This window comes from Rhinoderma darwinii, chromosome 9 (genome assembly GCF_050947455.1).
Source record: "Rhinoderma darwinii isolate aRhiDar2 chromosome 9, aRhiDar2.hap1, whole genome shotgun sequence".
NCBI classification, from domain to species: Eukaryota; Metazoa; Chordata; class Amphibia; order Anura; family Rhinodermatidae; genus Rhinoderma; species Rhinoderma darwinii.
In genome coordinates, this window is record NC_134695.1 from 73,716,862 (window position 1) to 73,728,679 (window position 11,818).

At 45.6% G+C, this 11,818-nt stretch overlaps 1 protein-coding gene across 1 annotated transcript; it reads right to left on the bottom strand.

Moving 5' to 3' along the window:
- Positions 1-8,023: 8,023 nt before the first annotated feature.
- On the bottom strand, positions 8,024-10,688 carry ADM (adrenomedullin). The gene is made up of 4 exons (XM_075837072.1): positions 10,598-10,688; positions 10,092-10,202; positions 9,850-9,978; positions 8,024-9,402 (listed from the first exon to the last, which is right to left on the bottom strand). The coding sequence occupies exons 2-4, from the start codon at positions 10,187-10,189 to the stop codon at positions 9,015-9,017; spliced, it is 615 nt and encodes a 204-aa protein (XP_075693187.1). The 5' UTR covers positions 10,190-10,202; positions 10,598-10,688; the 3' UTR covers positions 8,024-9,014.
- Positions 10,689-11,818: the final 1,130 nt, after the last annotated feature.

Consider the following 11,818-nt stretch of genomic DNA (forward strand, 5'->3'; position numbering starts at 1 on the left):
TACCCATTGTGCTTCCTCTATTTTCCCTCTCCTATTTCTCCACTAGAGGTCCCCAGTCCACCATTGTTTCATTAATCAACTCTCAAAAACAGTTCTTTAAGGGATTTCCCAATCTACAACTGCATTATATTTAGTGCTTTAAAGGAACAGTGTCACCACAATTTTTTTTTTAATATGTTAAAGATGTTAGTGCTTTATTAAAAACGTTTGGATTAATTTGTGTGTTTGTGTGTTACTTTTTCTTATTTTTACACTTTCTCTTCCCTATGGGGGCTGCCATTTTTTTTTCCATTTCTGTATGTGTCGATTAACGACACATACAGACTTGGAATACGGCAGCTCCAGTCCCATAGGGACTGCGAACGGGGCCCGTTTCATCCACTAACATGTACGCCGCTGTGTGGGAACGGCGCATGCGCCGCTCCCACACAGTTCAATTTGAAATGCGCGCCATCCGGCGCCATTTTCCTGTGGACCGGAAGTCGCGGCCGGACAGTAAGATTACTACTTCCGGTCGCGGCTTCCGGACTTGTGCACATGGAGCAGCGGCAGCAGACGGAACGGACGGACCGGAGGGAGCGGCGGCGACTGGAGCAGGTAAGGGATTTCTATGTATGTTTGTGTTTCAGTGTGTGTTTACTACTGTATGTAAACCTACTACACTGTGTGTTAGCTCAAAAAATGGCGACACACAGTGTAGGAGGTTACACCGTTCAAACCCCTCGTTTCTCCCGGCACTAGCCAGGATAAAGGAGAGGGGGATGCTGAGAGCTCACTAGAGCGAGGGATTTTTACCCAATTTTGCAGCATAAAGCAATGTGGTTGCTTTACCACATGCAATGCTGCAATTTTGGGAATGGCTCCATCTAGTGACCAGCACTGGGAAATATTATAAATTAGAATCCAATTGAATCCAATTTATAATATTTCCTGACTCGTGAAAAAAAAAAAAATTAGAACAATGTTTAATCACCTACACACTAATTGTTTAACTAAAAAAAAACAAAACATGTTTTGCTGGCAACACATTCCCTTTAAGGGCCGAGACCAGTTGTAGATACTGAAAATACCATATATCTCTAAGGGAATGTTCACACGCAGTAGCAAAATACGTCTGAATATACGAAGCTGTTTTCAGGTGAAAACAGCTCCTGATTTTCAGACGTTTTTGTAGCAACTCGTGTTTTTCGCGGTGTATTTTACGACCTGCACTTCTTTTTCGCGGGCGTTTTTTTACGCGCCGTATTTTGACAGCGACGCGTAAAATAACACCTCGTGGGAACAGAACATCGTAAAACCCATTTAAAGCAACGGGCAGATGTTTGTAGGCGTAATGGAGACGTTTTTTCAGGCGTAATGCGAGGTGTAAAACGCCAGAATTACATCTGAATACAGTGCGTGTGAACATAACCTAATTCAAAATTAGGGTATAAAGGTCTTAATTTTTCCCCCTTCCATCACCCGACTATGTTTTCAACTGGTGATAGCTCCGGTTGTTTCACTGCTAGATCTGCGATCCTGATGTCATATGAAATATTAAAATCTCCTCTTTCATATGATACCAGAATCACTGTCCTAGGTGGTCCACAGCCGGAGATATATCTATTTGAGGTGACCACCCCCCTTCCCTGCAGCCTCTGTCTCTCACACTGTGTGAAGCAGCTTCATGCTGATTGGTCAGAGGCTGTGAGGAGGCTCCACCTCCGGAGAATCGCTGCTGTTACCTCCCACTTGTCTAGTAGAGCCTCATTTGCAAATTTAAAAAAAAGCTCATAACTTTTAAAATAATAAACTTTTTGGGACACAATTTTCACGATCATTATCAGTGTGACAGCGACTATCAGACTAGGTAGGAGATCGGGCATTACTAAACTAGTCACCGATCCGCTTTAAGACAGGAGCAGAGGGATGAGGCAGAGCCATGACTGCACCAAGTGATCCACCTATCCCTCATCACTTCTACTGACCTTATCATGGGGGGATGTGGTAGGGCCAAGTATAGATTTTGCACCTAGGCTGAGCTATGGCTTATTTGTTCCCAGGACTAATCTTTATTGCTCTATCTGCTCTAAATCACAATACGCTGCTGGACTGAAGCTGCTCCATGATGCACAATGTCTATTAACTAAATAATAAGAGGAATATTTCTCTGAAGCATCTAAAGGACCTGATGAGCGTACAAGAATATTCGAATTTATTGGAATCTTGTAACACCAATAATCTCCCACTGGATGGCGCCAGAGCTCCATCTTCCCGTCACTGAACAGGTCCTTGCACCATCAATAATACAAATTATAATGGACAGAGACCAAGATGCATTTTTTTGCAGTGATTTGGCTTCAAATGCGCCCTGATTGTACATTACAGGGACTTGGACAGCTTCATTTGGCTTAATAGGTTGAATATAATAGAAAACACTAGAAGATAGACCAGCGTGTGCGCTCCTTGCTGTTTATGAGGACTAAAGTTTATCTGCCAAATCCAAAATCTCAAATGTTGAATGCTCCTGTTGATCCGCTTCGTGCCATTAATTGGCACTGGGCAGAGAGAGGGAACATTTGACTTGGAAATTGAGAAAAAAAAAAAACTAACTTTTGGCCCATTGAAGTGAAATCAAAATGAGCGACTATTCCTTTTTATTTGTTGGGGATGTTTGGCTAAACATCCGGATCTACAATTAATTAATATGAATAATGTCATTACAACAGAGGCAATGAATGCTTCTATGTGGGACCAGGGCCGCCATCAGGAATTTCAGGGCCCCCTACATCTACATTTTCTGGGCCCCCATACCGTGGCACCGCCTGTTAACGGTACTCCGTCCAGTACTATATCATGGTACCCAGGGCCGCCATCAGGGGGGGTATTAGGGGTACTGATGTGAGAGGCCTGGCCAAACCTAATTGAAAAGGGGGCCCGGCAAACTGCCGCGACTTGCCTTTGGTAGAAAAAAAACAGGCCCCTGCAATGGGGCCCGTTTTTTTCACCAAAAGAATGTCATGAGCTGCGGGCCCCCCTTTCAATTAGGTTTGGCCGGGCCTCTCACATCAGTACCCCTAATACCCCCTTGATGGCGGCCCTGGGTAGCATGGGGGCCGTCAAACACCGCCGCCCGTGCGACCGATCACGCGCACCCGCAAACTCCCGCGCATGCGCACCGGCGACCGCCTGGAACCGCGCACCGAATTTTGAGGCAGATTTTGACCTGCCCACACTATCTTGCCGCGTTTTTTGCCTGCGGCGATTGAGGACAGCAGACAGAAAACGCAGCGAAAAATGCATTTTCTGCCTCCCATTGATTTCGATGGCAGGTCAGAGGCGGAACCGCGGCAAGAAAGGACGTGCTGCTTTTTCTTTTTTCCGCGACTGGCTCCCATTGATTTCAGATTAAATCAATGGGGGGCGGTTTTGGAAGTTGTTTGGTGCTGATTCTGACGCCGCGTCCGAGTCAATATCAAGGCCCAAAAACTCTGTGAACTGGGCCTTATTGTTAGGGCTTATTCAGACGAACGTGTAATACGTCCGTGAAACGTGTGTGATTTTCACGCGCCTCGCACGGACCTATGTTACTCTATGGGGCCGTGCAGACTGTCAGTGATTTTCACGCAGCTAGAGTCCGCTGCGTAAAACTCACGACATGTCCGATATTTGTGCATTGTTCGCGCATCACGCACCCATTGAAGTCAATGGGTGCGTGAAAATCACGCCCAGCACTTCCGCAGCCGTATAAACTATGAATGAAAACAGAAAAGCACCGCGTGCTACAAACATACAAACAGAGTGTCATAATGATGGCGGCTGCGCGAAAATCACGCAGCCACGCATCATACGCTGCTGCCACACGGAGCTGTTATGGACCTTTTGCAAGCGCAAAACGCCACCTTTTTGCGCGCGCAAAAAGCACACGCTTGTGTAAATCCGGCCTTAGGGTAGGGACACACTAGGCGTGAACGCTGCGGATTTTATGCAACACATTTTATTGTGTAAAATCCGCAGCGTATCACAGTCGCAGCAGAGTGGGTGAGGTTTGAACAAATCTCATCCACACGCTGCAAAAATAATGGACCTGCAGTGTGACTGCAGTCGCATGTCAATGTATTCTGTGGGATCGCTGCTCCTCTGTTGCAGAAATGCTGCGGTTCTGCCGCAAAAATCACAAATGAGAAAAAAAAAAAAAGGCACTTTTTTAAATTTATAAAAAAGTTTAGACTTGCCCCGGCCGTAGTCCTGGTGACGCGATCCTCTATTCTTAGCGCAGCCCGGCCTCCTGTCATGACGTTTCATCCCATGTGACAGATGCAGCGGTCACATGGTCTACAGCGTCATCCCAGGAGGCGGGGCTACGTTCAGAAGAGAGAGATGCGTCACTTAAACTACGGCCGGGGTAAGTCTAAACTTTTTTTTCCCTGCAGGATTCCCGCAGCGGACACGCCTCACCAAACCTGCGCCACTATTTGGTGCGGTTTTGCTGGCGGAATTCCCTGCGGCTCCCGGGATAAGCTGTGTAGTTTTACTCAGCGTATCCGCCTAGTGTGTCCCTTATGATGTCGCTCCTGGAGCTGCTGCCGCTCTCTAAATAGGCAGTTGGTTCAGTAGAATTTGGAATTATTTTTTTTTGTGAACCAGCTTAAAAAAATACAAAACTTTTGTGTTAGGGCCTGTTCACATCACCGTTCGCTTCCGCTCCGGGGTTCCTTCTGAGGTTTCTGTCGGGTGAACCCCGCAACGGAAAGTGAAAGTGATAGCACAGCTTCCGTTTCCATCACCATTAGCGCAGTCGACTGCGCTATTAATTCTGTCCGAAAACCAGCCGGAATGGTGACGAACGGAAACCATTAGCGATGTTTCCGTCACCATTGAGATCAATGGTGACTGAAACGGAAGCTGTGCTGTCACTTTCACTTTCCGTTGCGGGGTTCACCCGACAGAAACCTCAGACGGAACCCCGGAGCGGTGGTTCGTCACCATTCCGGCTGGTTTTCGGACGGAATTAATAGCGCAGTCGACTGCGCTAATGGTGATGGAAACGGAAGCTGTGCTATCACTTTCACTTTCCATTGCGGGGTTCACCCGACAGAAACCTCAGACGGAACCCCGGAACGGAAGCGAACGGTGATGTGAACAGGCCCTAACACAAAAGTTTTGTATTTTTTTAAGCTGGTTCACAAAAAAAAATAATTCCAAATTCTACTGGACCAACTGCCTATTTAGAGAGCGGCAGCAGCTCCAGGAGCGACATCATAAGGGACACACTAGGCGGATATGCTGAGTAAAACTACACAGCTTATCCCGGGAGCCGCAGGGAATTCTGCCAGCAAAACCGCACCAAATAGTGGCGCAGGTTTGGTGAGGCGTGTCCGCTGCGGGAATCCTGCAGGGAAAAAAAAGTTTAGACTTGCCAGGGCCGTAGTTTAGGTGACGCGTCTCTCTCTTCTGAACGTAGCCCCGCCTCCTGGGATGACGCTGTAGACCATGTGACTGCTGCAGCGGTCACATGGGATGAAACGTCATGACAGGAGGCGGGGCTGCGCTAAGAATAGAGGATCGCGTCACCAGGACTACGGCTGGGGCAAGTCTAAACTATATCAATTTAAAAAAGTACCTTTTTTTTTCTTTTGTGTGATTTTTGCGGCAGAACCGCAGCATTTCCACAACAGAGGAGCAGCGATTCCACAGAATACATTGACACGCTGCGGCTTAAAAAGCCAAAAAGTCACACGGCAGGTCCATTATTTTTGCAGCGTGTGGATGAGATTTGTTAAAACCTCACCCACTCTGCTGCGACTGTGATACGCTGCGGATTTTCCACAATAAAATGTGTTGCATAAAATCCGCAGTGTTCATGCCTAGTGTGTCCCTACCCTAAGGCCGGATTTACACGAGCGTGTGCTTTTTGCACGCGCAAAAAACGTTTGCTTTTTGCGCATGCAAAAGGTCCATAACAGCTCCGTGTGGCAGCAGCGTATGATGCGCGGCTGCGTGATTTTCGCGCAGCCGCCATCATTATGACACTCTGTTTGTATGTTTGTGGCATGTGGTGCTTTTCTGTTTTCATTCATAGTTTATACGGCTGCGGAAGTGCTGGGCGGGATTTTCACGCACCCATTGACTTCAATGGGTGCGTGATGCGCGAACAATGCACAAATATCGGACATGTCGTGAGTTTTACGCAGCGGACACACGGACACACGCTGCGCGAAAATCACTGACAGTCCGCACGGCACCATAGAGTAACATAGGTCCGTGCGAGGCGCGTGAAAATCACGCACGTTGCACGGACGTATTACACGTTCGTCTGAATAAGCCCTAACAATAAGGCCCAGTTCACAGAGTTTTTGGGCCTTGATATTGACTCGGACGCTGCGTCAGAATCAGCACCAAAGAACTTCCAAAACCGCCTCCCATTGATTTAATCTGAAATCAATGGGAGCCAGTCGCGGAAAAAAGAAAAAGAAAAGCAGCACGTCCTTTCTTGCCGCGGTTCCGCCTCTGACCTCCCATCTAAATCAATGGGAGGCAGAAAATGCATTTTTCGCTGCGTTTTTTTGTCTGCTGTCCTCAATCGCCGCGAGCAAAAAACGCAGCAAAAAAACGCGGCAAGATAGTGTGGGCAGGTCAAAATCTGCCTCAAAATCTGCCTCAAAATTCTTTAAGGAATTTTGAGGCAGATTTTTTTTTGCCTGCAAAATACTGTGTGAACAGGGCCATACATAAACAACACTTTGAGATAATTTACTCACTGTCAGAAGAGCTGCTCCCACTCCAGTCCTCTTCCGGCGATGTCTTCCAGGGGAGGTCTTCGGTCCAGACGTCCAGTCCTTCACCTCCAGCCAGGCTCCAGGTAAGTTTTGTCCATGTGGGTCCGCGGCTGCGCGCGCTTCGTTCGCGGGCGGCCGGTCGCGGGTGCGCGCGCGGTCGATCGCGGGTGCGCGCGCGGGCGGTCTCCAGTGCGGGCGTTCGTGGATGCGCGCTCGCGAGTGCGCACGCGCGGGAGTTTCATTGTGCGCGCGATCGGGTGCGCGCGCGCGGGCGGACGGTTTGACGGCCCCCCATGACGAGGGGAGGGGGCCCGCAGCAGCAGCAGCAGCAGCGGCTCACGACATTCTTTTGGTGAAAAAAACGGGCCCCATTGCAGGGGCCCGTTTTTTCCTACCAAAAGAATGTCGAGGCAGTTGCCGGGCCCCCCTTTCAATTAGGTTTGGCCGGGCCCCTCACACCACTACCCCTAATACCCCCCTGATGGCGGCCCTGTGTGGGACTACAAAGCCCAGCACTTTAGGAGTTGCCTTGTGTGTATACTCTTGTGGAAGTTTGGGGAGTAGTTCACCGATTCCCCACTAGAGGGCGCCATTGTACAATGAATCCATTACCCCCTTCTTTATTTTCCTATTCGGATGTGATCAGGGATTTATGGATCAACGATGTTGTTTTTATGTGGAAAATTATATTTTTGAGACTGAATTAAAGCAATTTAGCCTGAAGTTATTATGGGAGGAAATAATCCGGGGTCACGTATTTTCCTGCTGAATCATTCCTAACAGAATTTTTAGTTTTATTTCATAAATTGTCCATTTTATAGCAAATTTATTTCATTTGCTTTTGGGAAGGAGGAGACAGAATTGGGATTTTCCATCATTTCATTAAGTGCATCGAGTCCTTGGATCTTGTTTTTGCTCGGTTCTTATCTTTGCCATTACTTATTCACCCGAGATGCAGCCAAAGATAATAAATCTGCTGTATGTCATGTATAGAGGCATTGATAAGGTGAACCCCCAAAGTGTCCACGTTTTAACCCTAAACCTCAGAATTTTGGGCTGCTGAGTTTTAGGGTAACACCCCTCCCCCATTATAATTGCCTTTATAGGTGATAATGAGACATTTACCTGTAACATGACACAATGTATAATAAATGCTGCGTTACATGGGACTGCCGGCTCCATTATGATGCTCCGGGATACGGTGTATAAAGTTCATCATGACATATAAAAACATCAAATAATCACCGACAAGAAAAGTTCTGGCGAATTGTTTTCTTTTATTCAATGTAACCCATGGGGATGTATAATAAAATGTTACATATAGAGAGAGAACTCTCCGAGGAATGCAAAATACAAAGTCTGATACCGGCATGAAATACGAGATACATAGATATATATATATAATGCCCTTATAGAATAAGAATTCTGGTAAAAAAATAACTTCTGCTTTGGACAACACAAACACGTAATAAACAGTAGCATTAAATATCCTCTTCATAGAAAACATTGCACTTAAGGTTCAAGTTCAAGTATTAAGGTCCAGTTCACGGGGAACTGAAGAAACGTTCATCTCAATAATGTCCATTAGTTCTGGATGATAAGAGTTTAGATTGTAACAGGTCCATTGGCAGTGAGAGGTCGGGGGAGGGGAGGGGGGTAGTGAGGAGAGAGTCCTGGGGAATGAACCACTTGTTGCCGGAGAGAGACCACCGATGTCTTCCCCGTCAATCAGAAGTCGGAGATGTTGGGACTGGTCAGTCCCGTGATGAGGTCAGGTAATTCAGCGACTGAAGCCTATGGAGAGACTCCAGGTGGAAGGTCCAAAGTCATCATCATCATCATCTATGATCTACAGCACCTCGACCAGCAATGGAGACCCAACTGGATTGGCTCTAATGTCCTTCAATGTGTCTGGTGCAACGTTACCCTACCTCGTATTTGGCGCTGTATTTCAGTGCTCACTTACATAAAAGTCCTTTACAAGTGCAAAATGATGCGTTCCTCCTTGGCCCAGAGATGTCCTTGGTCTTCCAGACATTGACTAAGAGTCCAAGCATCTGAAGACCATTCTCCGACCACCAGTCCGGCTGCAATACTTTCACTGGTATACGCCATTGGTTGCTCCTTGTGCCCTCTTCCGTCCAGCGCCCTCTCGGGCTTCACTGGGTCGGGAACGAGGAATTCTGTGCGTCCTCCTGAGTCAGGAGACCTTTACCCTTCACCGGATGCTACATCTCTACTTGACATGTCGGTGCTTTAAGTCCTCAGCAGGGTCTGCCACATTTTGCCTTTGGTCTTGGTCAGTCCAGTCCGTGTAGATGTTCTGTGGGTGATGCCCAGGAGCTGCTGGCCATTTGGACTGGTTCTGGCTTTGCCAGTGCTCACCCACTGTGGTTTGAATGTGCCATCCACAAAGGGCATCAGAAGCCTCCTGTTGGGAATGGACCTTCTCCTTCTCCGGCCGTAGCCCTGGGAGCTCATTTTCCTGGCAGGGGCTGACATGTCCTTGTCTTTGTCCGTATACTGGTAGATTTGGTTGGCCAAGTTATGGACTATGCAGGTGCCAAACTTGCAGCCTCGAGACACTGGGGGGTAGTTACCGAAGCCGTGCCTGTATCTCTTCACACGGATATGGGCACCATTGCTGCAAAGGAGACAGAAGACAAACATTAGAAACCTGATCATCAATGCCAACGTAACCCTGTGCCACCCACCACCCTCTGCTGTACTGTGCCACCCAATAGGATGGTCCTTTATAATAAAATCTCACATTAAAAGACTAAGCCCATAGCCTAATAAGTATCTGCACACTACAACCCACCCCCCACTTTGCTTATTCCAGAAAACACTTACACCAAAAGCCAACACAACCCTTGCACTGAGATTGAGAAACCCATGAAATACAGACAACCCTATATATGTGACTATACAGATGTAGCAGAGCTCAATTTGTCATTTTGCATTTTCTTTTGTGCACGGATAATGTCTCGGGGAAAGTCCTATGTAACTCCAATTATGAGTTGTGCAATATGACAAATTCCACTCTGCTACATCTGTTTATTTAAATAGATACATATATCTTGACAATTACCTGCTCTGGGGCAGCCGAGAATCCTTAATATCTTCTGGCTTGATAAAAGAAAATGTTGAGGTTGTATCGGGACTTTGGACAGGTGACTGTAGATCCCTCCTGACTCGATTCACCTCAAGAAATTTCCATCTGCAAATAGCAAAGTAAACAGGTTTGGTCAGAGGCTTTTAGTCGGCGGTGACATGAACTCTTATGACGTTCCTTCTAGGAAGAAAACTTCTCGCCACTTAATAGAAACTTACTTTTTTCTGTCTCCTCGGACGACTTCCATCCTTCCCGCGACGGAGCCGAGGAAGCTCAGACAAGTTATGTGAAGGAAGACGACGTAAGCCAAGTCCATGCTGGATGGATTCCTAGTGGAGAAATTGGAAACATCTATTAGAGGGGATGTCAGGAATGCGAAGTGCAGCCGCCTATAAACATCGCGCCATCCTCATCGTAATCTCTGACTATGTACATAGTATTTTATCTGCTAAACAAACAGCAAAAATACCACAATGTGGCCAAAAACAGCAGCCCCCCTCCCCTCCCCGAGGACTCTGCACAGTTTATAATAACTCTATAGATAGTGCAATATGAACCCCAGTATTATCTAATAGTATCAGCCTCGGGGGTCCAGGTGCACGTGGGACCCTGTAAGAACTGCACCACACAGTGTAACAGAAGTTTCCAGACACAATGTATAATTGTAATAATAATAATTGTAACGATACATTGTTGCAAAATGATAGAATGGAGCAGAACCTACCTGCAGCGAGGCGTGAATAATCCGGAGGTCTGCCTGCAGTAAGGAGCAATAATCCACAGTTTGGGGAGTTGTGTTGCCTGTGAGCTGGTTCTCTGCCCTCTGCTCGTCCTGCGCTGCTCAGCTCCTTTATATATAGGCAGCTCCAGGGGGCGGGGCCTCGGACGCTCACTTCTACTGTATACATGACAATGGGGACTTCTAGCAAAATAAGATGATTGAAGTGGCCAATTCCCATTTGCTGGGGAGGTTTTTACCTAATAAGGAATGTTTTGTGGAATTTGGAGTAAAAAATATTGGGAGGTGTAATAATGGGGGAGGGGGATAGTGTTAGAATAATTATAATTAATTAAGAAATATAATATATACAGGGTGGTATATGTAACGATCATATATAAGGCATTGGGGATTATCCACGTTCAGAGCAGAAAGTAAAACAATATAGGGAATAATACTCCAGAAAATAGGGATTGATGTAGTGAGAAATGAATAATGATACAGTAGACTATGTGTTATAATAGAACAGGTGTGGGGATAGATAGATAGATAGATAGATAGATAGATAGATAGATAGATAGATAGATAGATAGATAGATAGATATGAGATAGATAGATGATAGATAGATAGATAGATAGATAGATAGATAGATAGATAGATATGAGATAGATAGATAGATAGATAGATAGATAGATAGATAGATAGATAGATAGATAGATATGAGATAGATAGATAGATAGATAGATAGATAGATAGATAGATAGATAGATATGAGATAGATAGATGATAGATAGATAGATAGATATGAGATAGATAGATAGATAGATAGATAGATAGATAGATAGATAGATAGATAGATAGATAGATAGATAGATAGATAGATAGATAGATAGATAGATAGATAGATATGAGATAGATAGATAGATAGATAGATAGATAGATAGATAGATAGATAGATAGATAGATAGATAGATAGATAGATAGATAGATAGATAGATAGATAGATAGATATGAGATAGATAGATGATAGATAGATAGATAGATAGATATGAGATAGATAGATAGATAGATAGATAGATAGATAGATAGATAGATAGATAGATAGATAGATAGATAGATAGATAGATAGATAGATATGAGATAGATAGATAGATAGATAGATAGATATGAGATAGATAGATGATAGATAGATAGATAGATAGATAGATAGATAGATAGATAGATAG

What these genes read in the sequence shown, in the direction of transcription:
- ADM (XM_075837072.1), bottom strand. Translation starts at nt 10,189, where the DNA reads ATGGACTTGGCTTACGTCGTCTTCCTTCACATAACTTGTCTGAGCTTC. An exon ending in GTCCGAGGAGACAGAAAAAA is followed by an intron (nt 9,979 to 10,091) that starts GTAAGTTTCTAT and finishes TGCTATTTGCAG; the next exon opens with ATGGAAATTTCTTGAGGTGA. An exon ending in TCTCGGCTGCCCCAGAGCAG is followed by an intron (nt 9,403 to 9,849) that starts GTAATTGTCAAG and finishes TCTCCTTTGCAG; the next exon opens with CAATGGTGCCCATATCCGTG.